Consider the following 21,694-nt stretch of genomic DNA (forward strand, 5'->3'; position numbering starts at 1 on the left):
CCCGAGCAGCTAAGCCGGCCCTGGGGCGCGCTCACCACTAGGGGGTGCGCGCTCGCGCCGCCTCCTGTTCCGACCCTATATCCCTTTACGGCAATCGCGAAAGTGTCGTGAATGTGCTGCCGCGGATCAGAGTCACTCAGTCGGCTGGAGGCGGAGGTCTGTTTCCAGGGGTGTGCCTTTGGGGGCCGGGGTAAGGCTGCGGGGCTCGGTCTTTGGAAAACGGCCAGGGTGTGAAGCGTATGTCCGGGGACACGACTCTCAGGAGGGCTGGAGAGATGGCTGCAAGCTCTGGGGTGGGGCATTGGAATATAGCTGTGTATGGACTCGCGCGAGGCAAACGCAGTCCTGCCTCGCGCTCGCTTGTGGGGAGGGCGAGGGGCGACTGCTCCTATGGCCCCGGATGGAGAGATTGATATGGGGCATTGCCAGCGGTAGAGTCCGGGGGCTGCTGTGCTGGGAGTCGGGGTGGGGAAAACCTCGGCGGCCCGGACTGGGCGGGCCGAGGGCGCTGCCCGCGCGGAACCGACCTTGGCTCTCAGGTCCACACCCTCCTGCTCAGGTGCTGCCAGGTCCACAAACGTATTACTTCCTGTGCCGGATTTGCCTTCCCTTTGGAATACGGTGCTGGTGATTCGTGGCTAGGGCCGCACTTCTTGGTCAGCAACTTTTCTAGAAATTTCAGGATATATTGACAAGCTCTGAGGTTGCCAGCTAGGGCTTATTTCAGCAGTATTCTTGGAAGGAGAAAGGACAGGAGGGTTTGCTAGTCTTTGCCGGTATTCCAAGAATACTGGATGAATGGGATCTTTACGTTTAACTTGTTTTTTCTCCAATTCGGTGCTTGGCGTTTTTGTGTCATTTTTGACGTTTTGCATCATTGGTATTAATATATAATTTTGCTTGAAGTCTCAGTTCATTGATGAATCCTTGTTACGGTAGTAGGCAAATTCATAATTATCTTTAAACAAATGTTAGTGTCTTGTATGTGAACAAAGAATAAAGATTCGGTTTCTACTCTCATACTAGTAGGCATGTGTTCAGTGGAGGTGTTGAATTGAGTAACAACCCAAGTAAGACTGGTGAAGGCATTTAGGGCGTTAGGACTTTAGAACCATTGGCGTTCACGTAAAATTCCAGAAAACGAAGTTCTAAAAGCAGTTTGCTACATATTTGTTTTGTGCTGAGCAAAAGCTAGTCAGAAGCCCCTTGTACAACTTGTCTTTACAACCCTGCCATTTAAGAAATAAGCTAGATAAATATGCCTCTTGTATTAACCTGTTCTGACAGAGGTGTCTTTATTTGTTGTCCAGTTAATAGATTATTATTGAATATTTACAATTGTGGTTTCATAACTTCATTCTTCTTCCTCTCCCACACCCAGTCTCTTAAAATTTACGTTATAAACACTATTATATATTTGTTATTTAACTGTAAACTTGTTTTATAACCGCAGTTATATTTTATTGCATAGTCAATGTGTTTTCTAGGCAGCAGTAGACTTCTTTAAGCTGGCTAAAGTGCCGGTGATGTTCTTTTTGAGGGTCACGCTGTGCTGTCTCTTTCAAGGGAATAGGAAAATAATCCACAAAATGTTAGGCTTTGGCTTTGTTTGTTTGTTTCTGGAGGAAGTTGCTTCCTTTTTTTTTAAGGAATGCAAGATTTCACTTCAGCAAAACAGTAGATCTAAATTGTGTTACACAGTACTGTTTTAGCTTCCAAGTCTGCTGAAAAGGCTTTTGTTTTTGCTAACTTGTTCTGTGTATCACTTGTTAGATAATGCTGAATGTAATCCTGTGATCCTATTAGTTTTTTTTTAACTTGCTTTTTATAATTTGCTCTGCCTCCCAAATATTGTTCACCATTAGTATTTTCCTCTAGTCGTGCCATAAAAGTGGAAAGAGCTGTGTAGTCACCAGTTCCTGTGAGAGGACTATAAACATACTGCTGAATCAGCACAGCTCAAAACTTGGAACCCTTAGACATGGGAGGATGGGAATTTGGAATTTCACACTACAGGTTGGATATTGTGTAAGCTTACCTTATGCTCTGCTGAGCAGTTGGAGATTCCTTTTTTAGTGTGATACTTGTCAGGTGTTCCCCAGTGCTGAACACAGGAATAATGTAGGCAGCATGCTATTATCCTCAGCTGCTATAAGCACAGATGTTCTACATCATAGATTTAAGGTCCACGAATTTTGTATAATTTTAGTAAAGGTATTCATTAAATATCTCTGATTTTATTTTTTGTACCTTTGTTGGACTTTTCATATAAATATTCGTGCCTGCACAAAGAAGAATTTGGGTAGACCATAGGTGCCCCCTCCTCTGGACTCCCACAACAGTTTGTTCACAGTATAACTTAGCTGTTTACAAGACTCCCCACCACTACTTTGAGCTTGAGAGCATGGATGGCATATTTCAATCCTTCTGTTTCCTCAGGGGTCTAGAGCAACTAGGTGTTCATTAAATACTAGATGAACCATATTTGTTCATTGTTCCACAAATAAGTACTGATTACCTACCTGATGTTAGGTATGGTCTGGGATTCTGGGGAAAGAATATTAAGACATGCAAGGCCCCTGCACTCCTTTGTCTTACATACCAGTATGGGGAAAAGACCAAAAAACAACAACATCTAGCAAAAAAGTTCAAAATGTGGTAAGTGCTATGAAAGGAGTATCACATTTGAGCCAGGTTATAGCAGAGGAGGGGAATTTGCTGACTACAAGTGGAAAGGTTACAATAGGTATAGGACAGTACAATAGGTATAGGATCAGTATTAACATAAACTGAATTCCAGGTGATGAGAATTTTTAAACGTTTAAAATACTCACTTTTACTGTTACAATTTATCAGAACATTTCCTCAGTTAACAAATAGGCTGTGCTACAAAATTATAGGAATCTTTTCAAGCTAATTGATGGCTTTCTATAACATCAGAATAAAATCTTAATTCCTTGCCAAAGTCTATAAACCTCTGCATTGTCTGGCTTTTCAAACTTTATTTTATCCCACTCTTTCATATGGTTTACTACTGCCCCGCCATAGTGATCCCAGAGGTATGAATAAGAAAGATAAGCTCACTCTTGGGTCAGGGCCTGTTCTCCCTTTCTTGGACTGTTCTTCCCCTTGCTCTTGGAATGGCTAGCTCCTTCTCTTCCTCTGAATTTGGTATAAATGCTTCGTCTTCATCGTCTTCAACCACCTTATCTAATAAAATGTGCACCTCAACTATTTCCTGGCTCCATACCTTGTTTTCTCCATAGCGCCCATCACAGTGTGTAATGTTATTTGCTTGTTTACCTTCTTTTAGTTATTTTCCCATTGGACATGGGAGCTGGGACCATGTCTGTCTTGTTTACTGCACTCAGATATTGGTTGAATGCGTTTGAAACTTGGAATCCATTTTCTCATAAAAACTTAGGACTGGTGGCTAGGTTTCTAGGCTAACCAGCAATAATTTTAATTTCTTGCATTAATTTTTTCGTTCCTTATAGTGTGGGTAGTAAAATGACATTTTCTCCTCAACCTTTTGGGCATAAGCTTGACGTTAGATAAAAATCTCAAGTGGCTAAAGTAATTTTTGTAATGTTTGTACCTCCTTTCCATATTCCCATCTCACATCCTTTTCCTCTTTCTCTCCATAGAGTCTGCTCTTCTATTGTAGCAGCCTACACTGTCCTGCTCCCTTGATATGCTTGCTTTTCACTTGCTGAAATTCGGAAATGCCTCTTTTCTCCTGATACGGTTTTCGTGGCAATAGCCTCCTGGTCTCAGGTGATGGGAGGAAGGAACAGTGGAGATGGATCTGTGGTAGTGACAGCAACCTCTGTGGCTACCTGTTGAAAGCAAAGTAGCTAACTATATATGTCAGTGGCAACATGTATCTGAATTTTTATTTGAAATCTTGTTACTAATAAGCTTCATGGAGACAGTGTTCCAAATTGAAATATTCTTTTTTTTAATGTATGAATTATATAATGACTAGATCTAGAAAGGTTTGTCAAAATGTAGATTTTTCTAAAAGAGAAATAGAAGGGAAAAAAAATCTAGGTCAGAAGGGGAAAACACTTAGAAGGAAGGTATCAGTTTATCAAATAGTCCTGCCAAATGCTCAAACTTAAAACCATTAGGATCAGTTGCTTGTAGCTGTTTAGTGCCAAAAGCAGGCCAGCATCCTCAATATGTCACTTTTTAACTATAGGAGAATGGAACACTGCAATCATAAAATATAAATTGAGTTGGCTAAACTTTTTATTACCATTTTAAGTGGAAATCCATAAGAGCTGATTGATTATAGCTCACCAAATATGAAAATACATCATTCAATTTGACTTTTGAAAATTTGGCTGCTTTATAGTACAGTATTTTGGTGGTTATCACTCTGTCATTTCATCTAAGATGATTTTGTAACCAGTTGTTTGACATTGTATAAATATTACTTTAAAACAGTTTTAATCAGTTGCTTTTGGTACAGTTGGGTGTGTGGAAGAATTCTTTGAAATAGTAGGAAATTAGCTTTCATTTGACTTGGCTTGAAAATTATTACAATATTTTTATTTCAGAGCACTTCAGTTAAATTGGGGTACTGATGATTCTTTATAGATTTTTGAAAATTTATTTAAGTCAGTTAATGACTACAATAACTATTCTCTAAACCAATTATTGAGATACATGATTGACTGAGGTTTGGGATGCCACTTTAGGTCATTCGTGACATTGAAATTTTGGAATTTCTTGTTTTTGGGAATAGAGAGAAGTCGTGGGCATGTTTTGCTACCAGGTCCATTGTTGAGATGTCCTAGACCCTGTATCACATTCTGTGTTCCCACAGTGCAGCATTTCCGGGAATTTCATATTGCATTCTGGATAGCTTTCTGCCAGGAGATCAGAGTACACCTGTGTTGGTTCAATGCCACTACCCTTTTAGTTCCATTAAGATTTTCTTTTTTTTTTTCCTTTTTTAATCCTTTTATGGCTTCTCTTCCTGCTCACTAACCATGAGTTTCCCACAAGGTTCTTTATTCTTTTCCTTTTCTCTTCATACTTAATGCCTTCAAGAAATTTTCTACTTTCTAGTCTTTAACTAGACTTCAGCTTCCAAGTTGAAAACTTGAAATTTCTATCTCTTACCCAAACTCCAGTCATTTGATTTTGTCTAAAACATCTCTACTTAAAAGTTGCATGTATGTCTTTCCTACTCTCATCTCGAGATCCCCTCTCACCCACACCCGCCAAAAGCCAAAATAACAAACTGATTTTCCTTCCAAACTCTCCTTTTTGACAGTAGTACCACTAGTCTTTGACTGTTGATTTCTTTTTTCTTCTACTTATTTACCCCTCATATCTAATTCCTAAGTACCTCCTCTTGATTCTTCCTTCTAAGTAGAAATTACTTATAGATTTGACTGTCTTTCATATTTCCATTTTTACCACCCTACTCTAGGCCCTCACCACTTCATACCTTTGATATCACCATACTGATTTTTAAGTGTTAAACTTGTCATTGTTTTCTTACATTAGTTAATAACTTATGATAATTATGTTATTTCTGATCTTTTCGAAGTCAAGTGCAAGTACTTCAGGGATTTAAGGTTTTTTATGAACAGTCATCACTTAATGCAGTTACAGTTTTTTCTTACTACTTCAATTTATCAGGTCACTGCTAACACATAAATAGTGTCCTCTTAAAGTTAATTTTTTTCATTGTTGTTTATCCCCTCCTGGAATATCATTTATATCCCTTTCCACTAATAAGTTTTATCTTTTAATTTAAACAGAAACCTTGTGTTTGTTTGAACCTTACTTACCAGCTGTGTGAGTTTGGACAAGTTAATTAGCCTCTCCGTGCCTTAGTGTCACTTTCTGTAAAAATAGGGATAATTAATAGTCTTTACCTTCTTTGGTTGTTGAGAGGATTAGATGAGTTAATACATAAAACTTGCTTAAAGTGTTTAGTATATAGTAAGTGCTCAATAAATATTAGCTATTCACATTAAATAAATATCTAGTTTAAGACCCATTTGATTCAAGTCATTCCTCCACTATTAAGACTAATTTGCTAGCTGTCTTTGGGTATGCCTTGGACCTCAGTTTCCATATATGTGAAATGATTAGGTCATTTCTAGGATTTTTTTTCGATTTATACTACTGAAAGTGTGAGATAGAAACAAGAAGATCATGAGCTTCGAAGTCAGGTAAACTATAAGGTAACAGGAAGCATATTACTATTAAAATTCTTAATATTTTTCACTTAAAGGTGAGGTTATATGACTTCTTTTGGCTTACATCATCAATAAGAATTAGAGCTAAAAACAGATCCCTGGTGTTCTGATCCCTGTTTAATATGTAATATTCTGTTACCAGTTTGATTTTTTGTTTAGTTTACTGACATTGATATAAATAGTGGCTGATGAATATATCTTTTTTTTCCTCCAGGTAAAGACTATCCACAGAAAGCTATAAAACAAGATAAATTACACTCCCTAAATTAAAAAAAGGCAAGATCCATGAGTGGGCATCGGTCAACAAGGAGACGATGTGGAGATTCTCACCCGGAGTCCCCTTTGGGCTTCGGGCATATGAGTACTCCAGGGTGTGTATTAAATAAATTGTTTCAGTTACCTACACCACCATTGTCAAGACACCAACTTAAGCGGCTAGAAGAACACAGGTATCAGAGTGCTGGACGGTCCCTGCTTGAGCCCTTAATGCAAGGGTATTGGGAATGGCTAGTTGGAAGAGTTCCCTCCTGGATTGCCCCAAATCTCATCACGATCATTGGATTGTCAATAAACATCTGTACAACTGTTTTATTAGTCTTCTACTGTCCTACAGCTACAGAGCAGGTAAGAGGAATTTCTTTAATAACAGATATAAACATTTATTGCATGCCAGAAACCCTATAATTGGGATTTTTAGGTCGTTTAACTAAAGGTAAGATAATCTGACAGCTATTTGTCAACTGTTTTAAAGTATCCTATCATATATATCATTAATAAAGCTCATAGCTACAACCTACTTTATATACACTATGCTTATGAGAAACCAGAAGCAAAATGTGGACTCTGATCCCAGTAGATAAATTAATGTTAGTTGAGACTAACATGTAAAATATTCCTTTAAAATCATTAAGTCTCAATTCTTTAAAAAAGAGTTTTATCCCATTTTTTTTAAAATGGCTAGTAAAGTCTTAGCAAAGTTTAAAATGATCAGAGAGGAAAGTCTGTGGTAGTAAGATGGCACAGCTATAAATCAGTCTTATCAAAAGTATTCTCTTGATTCCAGTAAGAGTTATTGAATATCCCTTTTACCTTCCTGTAAACATATGTGGCTGATAACCTCAGGAGTATCTCTCTTATTCTAAGAAGGCAAAAGAAGTATAAGAAAGAAACAGTATAATGTATTTCCTGCTGTGGTATCCTGCTATGGCTGCCATTAAAAAAAGGGAAGCATGGTACTGCTTACAAAGACTCTCCCTGGGCCTTCTCAGATATAAGTCTCTCCACTGCTATTCCCTCTTTTACTTTCTCTACTCACTTCCTAAAACCAAAACTGAAACTAGAGCCCTTCATCTGAATGGGTAAATTGATGTTTAATTGATTTTAAAATGTTCTTGTCAAAAAGTGAACTGGGTAAATTGATGTTTAATTGATTTTAAAATATTCTTGTCAAAAAGCGAACTAAGGTAGTTAGGTATATGAAGGAGAATCAAAAACATTTATTGTTCCTGTATTAATCAGAATGATCAGCCACAGGTAAACCAAGAGGATAGAAGGTGATCCTCAACTAAAGCTGTTAAAAGTGACTGAACCATGTAAATCATAATGGCCACCACATTCCTTGTCTTGTTTTAAGCTTGAAGTAATTTTTTTAATGTAGTCTTTTCAGATGATTTTTTGAGATAAAATTATCACCATTCAATCCTTTATACCTTTCTGTTTTCATTAATTCATTTGTTACCACATATTGCTCTTAAAGTAGCTGTTGAGGGTCACAGTTACCTATAAAACATACTTTATTTTTTGTCTTTTGCCAGATGTTTATTTTCCCCTCACAATTGAATACCTTTATCTTAATTCCTCTTTTACTATACAGGTACAGTTTATACAGATTGTATGGATAAATTTCTGGTTTCCCCTCATTTTCTTAACTGTCTTGCTTTACATCAATCAATAAACTTAAAAATAAACACCAGTACAATTGTTTAAATATGTGCTGGGATTCTTTATCACATTCTTCGAGCTGTTTTACTCTTGGCTTACTTGAGGACCTGACATATACTTCCAGAGGAATCTGGTCCAGATCTCGCACATCTTTAGAGGTATAGAAGAACAGGGAACTGGGTTGGTTCCAGTTGAAGCCTTCTAAGTCCTAAACTAGTTCCAGGATGGGGATCAGGGAGTGAGAGCAGGGTGGAGGGTAGCTTGGCCACGAATAGTCATTTATTCAACACCCAGAGTATACCAGGCACCGTGTTCCCTATAATACTTTTCCTCATCCTCTGTTCTTAAGTGATTTGGAATTATTAGAGTAAACTTAGAATTAGTTAAATCTTTGGGGAAACTTCCAGAATAGGAACTACACTAATCACAGAGAACTTTTCAGAATGCTGCTGGGAGGACTCAAGGTGGAATATGACTGTACAGTAATAATTCCCTGATTGATATATTCAGTGTATCAGGCTCTTAACCCAGCTGAGACCAGACTGGCTCCTGAATGAGAAGGCTTTCTTCTTAAAACACCTATGAGAGTTGTGAAATAATGGAAACAAGGAAGAAATATATAAATATTAGTTTAGTGTTCTACAGATTCACCGGAAGAAAGAAAAGTCCAAAGATAAGAAGGCTTTGCTCTCTCTTATATATGTAATAACCATCTTGCTGTTTTCTAGGATTATGTATATACTAATACTTGAAGTTGTCTCTGTTCCAGAGTAACACTTTTCCCCATTAAAATCCTAAAACCGCCAAGAAGTTCCTTGTCCCCTAAAGCAGTACTGTTCAATAGAAATTTCTGTGATGATGGTAGTGTTCTGTGTCTGTGTTGTCTGATACGGAGGCCATAGATACTTCTGGCTGTTGAACACTTGAAATGTACCTAGCAACTGAGGAACTGAATTTTTGGTTTTATTTAATTTTAATGAATTTAAACTAAAATAATCACAGATGGCTGGCTAATGGCCATTATAGGACATTATAGGACAGCTCTAGAGAGTTACTGGATTCCTCTAAGAGTAAGAAGCAGTAGACCCAAAGTCTAGAAAGGTAGAGTTCTTAGTCTCATAAGATAAATCACTTAGTCCAGTGTGCTGGCATGTAAACTATGGTTACATAACCACAGTTATTGTTTTCCAGGTTGGTAACTCGAGCCTGGGGGAGGTATGTACGATGATCCTTTTAGCAACCTCAGTGTTTTAAAGTATGAGATTCCAAGAAAACATTTAAGAGAAGATCTTTACCTTTAATAACTGAGATCTAAATAGACCTCTGTCAGAGAGATACCTCTTTGCAGTGCAGAATATACTGAATATTTTTTGCAGCTCTGAGTAGTTTTAATTTGCAGCCCTGAGCATTTAATATGGTTAACTTGATAACCAATATCTGAGAAATATCATGTGGTTATAAAATTTTTTTCGTGGCCTGGACATGGGAAAATAGTAAAAAGTGATGCAAAACACTCTGACACATTCTTACGGAGAACAGACCAAATAGAAGCTCTCCTTATTTATTTATTTATTTATTTATTTTATTTGTTTTTGGCTGCATTGGGTCTCTTGCTGCACACAGGCTTTCTCTAGTTGCAGCGATCGGGGGCTACTCTTCATTGTGGTGCGCGGGCTTCTCGTTGTGGTGGCTTCTCTTGTTGTTCAGTACAGGTTCTAGGTGCACGGGCTTCAGTAGTTGTGGCAGGCGGGCTCAGTAGTTGTGGCTTGTGGGCTCTAGAGCACAGACTCAGTAGTTGTGGTGCATGGGCTTAGTTGTTGCTCCGCGGCATGTTGGATCTTCCCAGACCAGGGCTCGAATCCGTGTCCCCTGCATTGGCAGGCAGATTCTTTACCACTGCACCACCAGGGAAGTCCCAAAGCTCTCTTCTTTTAGTTCACTACATTTAAATTGAATATTAGTGGTTCAGTTTCTGTCTGGGAAAAGAGAAACCATTCCTTGAAAATGTGACCATAAATATTTGAAAAATAATATAAGCACTCTGTCTAGTAAGTAGATCATTATTTTCCTAGTGTTGTTTCATGGAACATTGAAGAGATGCCTAGAGCCCATGCTCCGCAACAAGGAAAGCCACCGCAATGAGAAGCCTGCACACCACAACAAAGAGTAGTCCCCGCTCGCCGCAACTAGGGAAAGCCCGCCCACAGCAACAAAGACCCAACACAGCCAAAAATTAAAAAAATAAATAAAATAAATAAATTTATAAAAAATAATAAATAAGTTACATGCTCAAATAAGTTTGGGAAATGGCAGCATGTTGTATCCCCCTTGAATATGCACAATAGGCATTAGTGAATAATCACAATATGCATTAGCAATCTGAAGGGCTGGAAGAAGTCCAGCAATTAAGAAATCTGTTTAACATTGTTTAATCCAATGTTTCCCAAGTGAGTTTAGCATGGAAATTTTATTTTCGTGTAATACCTATAAGCGTCTTGAAAGATACAATTTGGGAAAAACTGTACTGGGTTATTCATTAATTGATTCGTAGAATCTAAATGTTAGGAGAGATCTTATAGAAGTTACCTAGCCTAATCTCTCATGGGATTTCTGTATTATCCCTGTGAAGTAGTTATCCAGCATCTGTTTGAGTACTCCTACAAAGCAAGGAATTTTAATTCTCTTATAATTCTGATTGTTTACAGAAGTTTTTCATTAGGTAGCACCTGGATCTTCTCTCCCATAGCCTCCAACGTCTCTGAAAAATGAAGATAAAATATCTGCAAGTAAAAATATATTAGCCAGATACAGTAATTAATATGTCTTATTACTCTTGCTTTTCTTATTTTATTTCACAGGCACCTCTGTGGGCATATATTGCTTGTGCATGTGGCCTTTTCATTTACCAGTCTTTGGATGCTATAGATGGGAAACAGGCAAGAAGAACCAATAGCAGTTCTCCTTTGGGAGAACTTTTTGATCATGGGTGTGATTCACTATCAACAGGTATTGTTGATTTTTTAATATTAATGATTAACAGAGTTAAAAGGAATATGATAAACAGTGATAATAAGATAAATAAGAGGTTCCTGGTGTTATAATAGTTATCAGAGTAAGTGGTTTTTTGTATTACAAGTTTTAATATTTTCAAAAATATAAATCTGGTTAATATTTGTTCATTATTTGGTGGTATTGGGAAATTTAGAAATTAATTTCTACTTAAGTTATTTTTAACCCTATATATCATTGTTTTGACACCTGTTGTTTTGAAATTCTAAGGGCATAATTGTTATCATGGAAAAATCTCATAAATTATAGATGAGAGTTCAATAATGCGAGACTAGGAATTTGTAGTCTTTATATTTAAATGGACGTTATGTAGACATGTAAAATTACGTTGTAGACTTGGAGTATAACCGTGATAATGGGCTTGGATGAAAAGACTAGAAAAAAATACACTAAGGTGCTAGCAATAGATAAGTTACTATAATTAGATTATATGTGTTATGTCTTTATTTGTACCATTTAAAAAATAATATTTCGGTAGTTTTTTAGAGGGCAAAAAGAAATTTAGAAATTAAGTGACAGTTTCTAACTAGTCTTCCTTTGAAGAAATCCCCTCACCCTGACTTCCCACCCACCCCCGACACACACACACTTATTTTTTATTTAGCAGCTCAGTTGGTTTCTTGTCATTTGTCATAGCATTTAAAATATTTTAAAAGAAGCAAACAAAAACCCTTGATGGTTTTACCTTGTGAACTCAGATTCACATACGTAGGTGTATGTTAAAATCATTGTTTCAGTGTATCCTGACAGCAGCTTGCTTAGTAGAGGGGAAGGAACAGCTAAGCTCTTATAAAGGCTAGTTGGGCATCTTGAAAGGCTATTATAATTTAATTAGTTGGCAGCAGAATGATAGGTGTCCTGTTTTTTAAGTGATAGTCATTTTTGCATTAGTAGTTTGAGTTCCAGACTTTTATAGGAAGTCCTTTTTTTTTCATGTATATTACCCATAATGAAATCTGCTAAATAAGAAAAGACAACTATCTATCTAAAGCTAGTAGGTCCCTTTGTGAATTATCTAGGCCTTTTGTTTTTCTTTCTTTTTGACCTTCTGCCTTGTAATTTTTCACTGCTAACTGGTATTATAGAGTTGGGGGAATACAGACATACCTCAGAGATATTGTGAGTTCGGTTCCAGACCACTGCAATAAATATTGCAATAAAGCGAGACACACAAATTTTTTTGGTTTCCAATGTATATAAATGATATTTTTACACTACACTTTAGTCTATTAACTGTGCCAGTAGCATTATGTCTGAAAAAACAATGTACATACCTTAATTAAAAAATACTTTATTGCTAAAAGAATGCTATCATCTGAGCCTTCAGCAAGTTGTAATCTTTTTGCAGTAGTAACATCAAAGATCACTGATCAGAAATCATCATGACAAATATAATAATAATGAAAAAAGTTTGAAATATTTTAAGAATTACCGAAATGTGACACAGAGATAACTAAGTGAACAAATGCTGTTGGAAAAAAAAAGGCACTGATAGACTTGCTCAATGCAGGGTTGCCATAAACCTTTACCTGGTTAAAAAAAAAAAAAAAAAAGGACAGTATCTGGAAGCATAGTATCTGCAAAGTGTAATAAAATGAGATATGCCTGTACTCCAAAAAATGCTAAAGTATTTTAGTTGCTTTCAAGAAGTTTGGTTCCACTAAGTGGTGTAGTGAAAGAAGAGATTGAAATTACAGGGTAAATGATAATGTAAAAGATGATATCCTACTTTCCTGTTTGCATAGATAACTGAGAGAAGATTGTACGTTCACAGCATGTTTTCTTTTTGCCTCATGTAAAATCATTTCCAGCTCAGTTAATGTTTGTTATTCAGATTTTTCAGTTTTCATTATGATCTTTCTTTTTCAGTTTTCGTGGTTCTTGGAACTTGTATTGCAGTGCAACTGGGGACAAACCCTGACTGGATGTTTTTTTGTTGTTTTGCTGGGACATTCATGTTCTATTGTGCACATTGGCAAACATATGTTTCTGGAACATTGCGATTTGGAATGTAAGTAACACTTAATGGTGATTTTGTTTTCTCTTTCAAATATGTAGAATGTTGCTTATAGGTATTTGAGTATTAGGACTTGATTAAATCACTAGTTCAGTAAATAAAAGACGTTTAAAACTCTCGTTATTTAGCTACTATGTAACGGTCTCAATCATGTGTCCTTCTGTCACACTTTTTAAAAGGAAATATTAGAACCTCCCAACCAATATTTTTAAAGTAACATGAAAAACAGTAGGCCCTTCACTCATATCCACTGTATTTCCCTCAGACAAATTCATTTTTCTTTCTCCCCACTGTTATTCACCTTAACACTATGTTTTACTTTGACACATGAAAATGTATTTTCAGGAAAGAAAAGATAGTTTATGAAAGCAAAGAGCAACTCTTATCTCCAAATATCATAGCTTAATTAGATTTTATTCTTTTCACATCGTTTTATTTATGAATCTATAAATATCTAAGCTCTTAATAATTTAGTGGATATGAGCACACCATATAGATTACTACTGCCAACAAAATGGCTAACAATTTAAAAAATGAAATAGAAACATTCTTCAAACTCCGAAGTGAATAGTTCCTACGTGGTGATTAGTACTTTTCCGTAAATATTAATGAGTAAACCAGTCTTGGAACAATGTTAAGGATGGAATTCACCAACTGGTGTTTAGTTAAGTATCACAGATCCTATTTACACTGCTTAAGTTAGTCTTTTATTTTTTTCACGGTGTAGGATTAAAAGATAACTTGAGAAAAGACTCTGAAAACTTCATGGAATATCAAAATAAAAATCTTGATGTCAAATGATAGGAGAATATCTTAACCTAATTTCTCATTAAGGCAAATAATTAATGAATTTTAAAATTTTAGATCACTGATAAACTTAGTTTTCTAGGCCTTGAAAAAGCCAGAATGCATAGAAATTTTTAGCTGTTCCCTACAAGTTCACTTCAGGTGATTTTTGCTAACCTTATTTAAATAGAATTTAAGATGTTCTTATGACAGTAAATGAATAATTATTAATATTTTGGATGTTAACTAAAAGACATGTCTTGGAAGAGTTTAAAGATAAAAGGATTTAGAGAACATGTTTAAGGCACATCTCAAGTGACAATAGTGGACATGAGTGTCCAGTTGAAAACTGTATGCCTGTGCATTCATCAGCAGTTTATAAAATGATCTATGCTCAGAAAATATTGAAGATATCTGATATTAGAAAAGAGCAGTAATCGAAAATATTATATGCAGATGTTTTTCCTCAATATTTTCATAGCCTTTACATTATCTCAGTAATGTTTTCATAGTTTTTTTCTGCTTTAGGTAAAAACCACAAATTATGATAGACTTCTAGGATCACTTGGTTTGTCCTAATTCAGTTTTAATTGTTTGTGATGTTACTGTTTTCAAAAATAGCAGAATTTGTAGTATCTGTTTTTCACATAGTTTATGTTTCATTGGTTATTATCTCACAGTTAACTTTCAAACCCTTATTTTGGAAGCTTATCTAGCCCTAACTTATTTTCTTTCCCTTTCAAGTAAAGCAGCACCAGCTACATGGTGTAGGAACTGAAGGAAGGAAAGAAAATGAACTGTGGAAGCAAGGGAAGAGTTAAATAGACAGTGTTTTTAGCAGTGATTTGCTATCACAACTTTCTTTTTGCCGGTCTTAAAATTTCCCTTGCAGTGTATTCCTTTGATGAAATATATACTTGAAGAACTGAAAGCAGTTCTATATTGTTAAATCATAAGATGCTTATAGGAGTGTGGCAGGAGATAAGGCTGGAGAAGATCCAGAAAATTGAGGGCCTTCTATGTCCTGCTGAGGGCTTTTTATCCTGAATCTATTGAGAACCTTTGCAGGACCTAAAGCAGGGAAATGACAAAAGTACCTTTTGGAAATACCAGTCTAGCAACAATTTGGAGGGTGAATTAGAGTGAGCTGTGACAGAAGTAAGAAGATCCCTTAGGAGCCATCAGCATAATTAAATGTGAGGAACAAATGAAATCTGAACTAGCACAATGACAGTGCTATCGAAGAGAAAGGGATAGGTTGGAGAGAGACTTAAGAGGTAGAAACTGTAGGACATAGTCTGTATTTGGTTATGGAGAATGAATGAGAGAGCAGAGACTGGAATGACTCCCAGTTCCCCTCCTTGGGTGGTTGGATGGAAGGTGGAGAAAGGCCCTGCAGGGAGAGGAACCTATTCAAAGGAATAGTTTTATCTAGAACACGTATGTGAGGGATTTTAGACACCCAAATAGAATGAGAATAGCAGAAAACAGAGAGAGCAAGCCTAGAAAGAAGCCCATGAAAATTATTGAACAGCCAGAGTAGGAGGAGGCATACCAGAATGAAAAGCCAGTAGAGGGATGAATTTCAAAAGAGAACAATGCTAAGTGCTGCCAAGACTCAAAATGAGGCCAGACTGTAGGGAACAGAAGTGAACAAAATAAATAAGCACACAGTTAATACAGGTTACTTATAAAATGTGTAGCTGGGATGGGAAGGAGCAAGGTATCAGAGGAGCAAACATGGGCTCAAAGGAAGAAGGGGTTTGTATTTTTAATGGGAAAATTTTGAACATACAGAAGAAACTGACTTAGAAAAGAGATTGAAGACACCTGAAGAAAGGGGGGTGATTTATCGAGCTTAGACTGCTAAAAATGCAGGACCCAAAGGAGTAGAGTATCAGGCAGTTGGGACTAGATTAGGAGCACACTCTCCCTCTGAAACTGTAGTGCTTCCTTATAATGGTGTGGAAAAATATCTAGAAATATCGAGACCAGCTGGACTTAATTTCTCAGTTTAAATTAAATATTTGTATTGTAAAGGATTTTTTTTAATCGACTTTATTTATTTATTTAAATTGGCCGCAGCTTGTGGAATCTTAGTTCCCCCGACAAGGGATCGAACATGCGCCCTTGGCAGTGAAAGCATGGAGTCTTAACCACTGGACCTCCAAGGAATTCCCTAAGGGATTGGTTTTGATTTGGGAAAACTGTATACAGTTTTCTGAAATCTTGCATCCACATTAAAGCAACACCGAATTTAGTTATTTTTAAAATTAAAAGCAAGCTACAACCTTCATAGAAATATACTGCAAGTGCTTTACATTTAAGGAAATATTTATCAGAATACCAATGTAATGGAAGCATATGGAATAATATAGATATTTCTAAAGTAGTTTTAAAAATGCCATTTTAGATTTCACTTTTTTTTTTTTTTTTTTTGCGGTACGCGAGCCTCTCACTGTTGTGGCCTCTCCCGTTGCGGAGCACAGGCTCCGGACGCGCAGGCTCAGCGGCCATGGCTCAGGCCCAGCCGCTCTGCGGCATGTGGGATCTTCCCGGGCCGGGGCATGAACCCGTGTCCCCTGCATCGGCAGGCGGACTCTCAACCACTGTGCCACCAGGAAGCCCCAGATTTCACATATTTTTTTTTAAGAGCAGATATAATAGGCAGATGTATAGTAGCTTAAATATCGAAGTAAAGTTTATACGTGTGGAAGAGAAAGTCCAAATTTTATTTATTTAATTAGGATAGGTCAATTCTCAAATATAATTTGAGAAAAGAAATTTTTAAAAATCACTTGCGTTTTGTTCCTCCTTAGGGGAAAGCAGCCTTAGGCATCTTGGGAATTTTATTTTAAAACATTTTTATTTTAATTGTTTTATTTTGATATTTATACACGAGTGACAAAAAAATCATGAGGTTTCTTAATATATATACAATAAATCCAGGTTGTTATATGTTTAATAACCTTATAAAATAGTATATTTACCAAAGAAGAAATTTTGTTTGTTTTTCTTAGTCTCCTAGTGTCCCTATTTTTAGTTTTTAAGTGTGCTTGCACAAAAATTGGCATAATAATTTATCCATAACTAAATAATTTTCATTCACAGTCAAGTATTGTGAAAAAACCAATGTGATTTGGATACTTCTTCCCTGAAAGTATGAGCTATATCTTTGTTCTGATTACTAAAATCTGATTTGCTAAAAGCTGCCTTGCACAGAGAATATCAGTACCTGTCACAGCTAGACAGACCTCTGTCCTGACAGTGCTTCTGGACTGAGTAAGTAGAGAGCTGATGGAGATGGGTACTGCTCATGGGGACCTTCCAGACACAGCTTAGACCTTTAGGATTCTTACTAGCCTGGATGTGAAAAACTGAGGGAGGGATATGGGCTTAGAGGCTAGAACTGCATAGAAGGATTGGGTTAGTGGAAGGAGAGAAGAATTACGAGTTGAAGCTCATTTGTAAACGTTTGTAAAATATTCTTTTAATGTTTATGGATTATATTAAATGGAAGAGTTCACATTTCTTAAGACCTAAACCCTCTATATCCAGATACTTTTAAATATATAACTTGTAGATGTATGTATAGAATCATTTTTATAAATTAAATGCTTAGAAACCCTAAACAATCTACAATAAGACTATATTTCTGTAAAACATAGGTCTTAAAAAATCTTACACACTGTGAAAGGTAAAACTCTTAAGTTATCGTTTCAGAAAAAAAATACTCTTGTTATCTTTTTGGGAGAGAATAAAAGAAAGGAATTATAATAGATTGAACTCAGGCCGGTGTGTCTTGCCTCAAGTGTTATCTCCAAATTATCTGTATATCAGTTTGGGCAAGGCCCATGACTTTTGTGGGCCTCATTTCCCAATTTGTAATGTAAGAGTTTTGGATTACATGATATCTAAGGTTCCTTCTGAGAGTCTATTACTTTTATAGATATTATTTCTACTGTGCTTATTATTTATAGTTATAGCAGGCAGAGTATCTTCACTTTATGACATTTTTCAATTCATGCATCTAGGGTTTCACATTTACATTAGCTAAAAAGCCTGCCACCAACATTTATTCCTATGTAAGTAAATAACTTCTGGCTTTTTCTTTTCTGTAGTTAATTGAAAAAAGTTAATAGGCTGTGTATTTACTAGTAGTGTGACAAATCCAGTTCATCTTCATATCCAAATAACCTCTAAAGAATAAGTATTCAAAGACCTCCTACTTCCAAGTAATTAAAAACTGTTGTCTGTTATATTGGGTTGGCCAAAAAGTTTGTTCGAGTTTTTCCGTAAGATGTTATAGAAGACCCCGAATGAACATTTTGGCCAACCCAATACGTAATCCACTTTCTGTGGATTAAGAATTAGGAAATTTCCTATATATAAAATAGATAAACAATAAGGTCCTACTGTATAGCACAAGAAACTATATTCAATATCCTATAATAAACCATAATGGAAAATAATATGAAAAAGAATATATGTTATATAACTTATCTATTTATAAAGTATGTTATATAACATATACATACTGTATATACATATTATGTTATTTTATATATACATATTATATTTTATTAACTGAATCACTTTGCTACACACCAGAAACTAACACAACATTGTAAATCAACTATACTTCAATAAAAAATAAAAGAATTAGGAAGCTTCCTACTAAATTGCTGTATAGGATCTGCCTATCTTTAAATGTTTAAGATTTATCGCATGAATTATTAAATACCAGAGATTTTCCTTTTAGTTTCTAGTTTACCTGTTTTGTTTTTTTTTCCTCAGCAATGATTCATTCATTTGGACTCTGCCCATTTAAATTTTATCAAATTATTATAGATAATATCCTAAAACAACTACAGCATTTGTATTAATGTAAAACCTAGATTGTAGTTTGAACTCTCAGATCATCAGGTAAAATCATGGACCTCTTTCTATCTCATTAGCATTCCTCAGTTCTTAATTTTGATTATGTAGTTTTTATTTGAAGCCTGTTCTATACTGCTACTCTATTTCTGTCACCATTGAATTGGATGTTTTAGCTATTTTTACGACTAATAAACTAATCCAATATAGTAGAGAGTTATAATGCTGATGGGGAATTAAGGGAAGAGAAAGGAAAAATGATAAGATTCTTAGACTAGAAACAGGAAACAGGATAAGGAAATGGCCAATTTGATTTTTGCTGTGGCCATATCAAAAGAAGTCATACTTTCACTTGCCCTCTTGCCCCTTCCACATCCATGTGGTAATTTTACTGAAATAGCAGAGGTAGGAGCAGGATGAGGTGTGGAGAAGTGAAGGGTATAAGATGATTAGCAGTTTTTCAAGCACATAGATAGATGACTGTCCACTGGGGCTTCTGGGAAGCATTTCTATCCACAGGGAAGTCTGGATAGGTTCTGGCACTGAGGGGACCTATGTCACAGACAGTGTGATTATTTAGCGAGTAGTATTCACCATTCCTAGGTAATTAAGAATTGACTGCATTTTTAGTTCCAGTGTTTCCAGCTGCCTATTTATGAGTCATTTATTCGGTGTATTACAGTTTTAAATTTTAAACTTTTATACTGTTTTGATTTGGGTAAGAAGTATACCTGTATGCATAAGGATAGTAATTGTACTGTATAAATTGTTTCATTGAATCTTTAGATGTCTTTATAAGGAGAATGCTACATTTTAAATCTATTTTTGCTACCTTGTTTTAGTAGGGCTCTTTAGCAAAAGCTCTGAGTAAAGTTATTTTGAAATGTTTGTTTCCTTATGCATAGATTCGATGTTACAGAGTCCCAGATCATAATTATAATATGCCAGCTTCTCACAGGAACCCTGGGTCCTTGGTTCTGGAACTTCACGGTAACTGCTAGAATATTCATGCTGTCCAGTGAACAATGGCGTGAACTCAATAAAGACAGCACCTTTGTCATGCACAGAGTAATTTAAAAACAAAAATTCAAGTTTTCTTGTGGTATTTCACAGACAAACAGGTTATTAGAAAACAAATAATTTTAAGATATAGGGCAATAAAAATCCACCTTATTAAACAAAATTTTTTGAAATATAATATTTCTGGTGATTTGATGCTAAAAACAATTCTCTCTCCCATTTACCTACTGTACCTGGTAACATTTTTGCTCTGAAATATTTTTGAAACAAATACCTTTCCACCATTAAACAGAACTTTTTGGTATTTACATTTTTAACAAAATAAAGCAAGCAGAGTTTTCCTTAGATAGGTTAGTTGAGAGGACTCTTTATAGTAATGTAGGAAAAATTCTGTTTATTCTCTTAATATTCTTTAAGAAACCTGGTACTAGTTTTTCTGCTTCTATTAAATGATCTTGGTTTTAAAAAAATAAAAAATTTAATGTTAGAAGCTATTCTCACTTCTATTTGTTTTGTTTACTGTTTTCCTCTCTTAGTTGTGCTTTAAAAACTAAGTATTCTTAGCTTTTCATGTTACTGTAGTTATTCTTTGAATACCCTCCTTTTTCTGTTTTGTTTTGGTAAATACCTATTTCCTTAATTAATGCTAAGAGAGGAAGTAATAATATCTTTTTTCTTTCATATTAGAATTGTAATTTTGGCCTTATGACTTTTGAAAGTTTAAAAAGATTTATTAAGAAATGGTTTCCCAGTGGAATTTTCCAGAATCCTTCACACTTTAGTATGATAAGGTTTATTTACAAGAAAAATAGATTTTTTTAAAAATTTTGCAGTTTAGGGAATATTGGGGAACTGTTCATATTACAGATCATTCTATCAATACAAGGCAGCATTAGGTTTTGTGCATTGAGTCCCCATACCCAAACATGCTTCAATAATATGATAGAAATAGTGAGTCTCTGATAGCAGTTCTTTCTGAAAGGTATCTTGTTGCATTATAAATCCAGTTATTCAGTGGTAGTAATGATGGCTTTGGGGACAAATCAATAGTGAGGGATATCCTACATCATGTTTTCAAATAAACTTGGAATATGGAGTATACTAAAAAGTACTATAGGCATGTTTTAGGAGCAAAACTAAAGCCATTTTCAATTGAATTTACAATGTATTGGCATAATTATTTGTGGGATTCCCACCTAGAGCAGAATAATATGCATAGCTCAGGATGTGTCATTCTTTAGCACTCCTTTACACTTAACCTGTTTCTGGTACTTTCTGCAAAGACCTGAAGCTTTATGCTCACTGCAGTTGTCTAGATTTATAATTTTTGATAGCTCATTTATTAATATTAATTAAACTTACAAAAGGTTTTTTTCCACCAATGTTCTTAAAGAAATTAATAGTCAGGATACTATTATTTACCTTCACCTTGTCTGTCTATGATAACAAAGTACCCTCTGTTTATAGAACCCTTCCTATTAAAATGTTTCTAGAACTAAAGCATTTTAACATCTTGAAAAATGTTTTGGAAATACATTTTTTCTTCAGATATATTGTCTTCACTTTTATCAGTTGCTAACTTGCAGAGATTTTCCTTTGCTTTTAATGTGTGTTGCTTTAACTGATTTGGTCATTGAAATGAAATTGTCAGATGTACTTTCTTTTTTCTTTACAAAGTCAGAGGAAAATATAAGCTTCAGAAAGAGTTGTTCTTTGTAATTTGTCTCCAAATTATTTTAATTTATTAGCATCTAAACTT

At 35.5% G+C, this 21,694-nt stretch overlaps 1 protein-coding gene across 5 annotated transcripts in view; it reads left to right on the forward strand.

Moving 5' to 3' along the window:
* Positions 1–21,694, forward strand: part of CEPT1 (choline/ethanolamine phosphotransferase 1) — a 36,783-nt gene that overhangs the window by 487 nt on the left and 14,602 nt on the right. The window contains exons 1-5 of one of the 5 annotated variants that reach the window (XM_067727232.1): positions 31–156; positions 6,439–6,848; positions 11,024–11,171; positions 13,104–13,245; positions 19,821–19,905. In XM_067727232.1, coding sequence (XP_067583333.1) covers positions 6,510–6,848; positions 11,024–11,171; positions 13,104–13,245; positions 19,821–19,905 — 714 coding nt within the window. In that variant the 5' untranslated portion in view covers positions 31–156; positions 6,439–6,509. Of the gene's footprint in view, positions 1–30; positions 238–6,438; positions 6,849–11,023; positions 11,172–13,103; positions 13,246–19,820; positions 19,906–21,694 lie in introns of those variants that run through there. The other 4 variants (XM_067727228.1, XM_067727230.1, XM_067727229.1 and 1 more) reach the window with 4 other exon arrangements.

Source organism: Pseudorca crassidens, chromosome 2, assembly GCF_039906515.1.
Source record: "Pseudorca crassidens isolate mPseCra1 chromosome 2, mPseCra1.hap1, whole genome shotgun sequence".
Lineage (NCBI taxonomy): Eukaryota > Metazoa > Chordata > Mammalia > Artiodactyla > Delphinidae > Pseudorca > Pseudorca crassidens.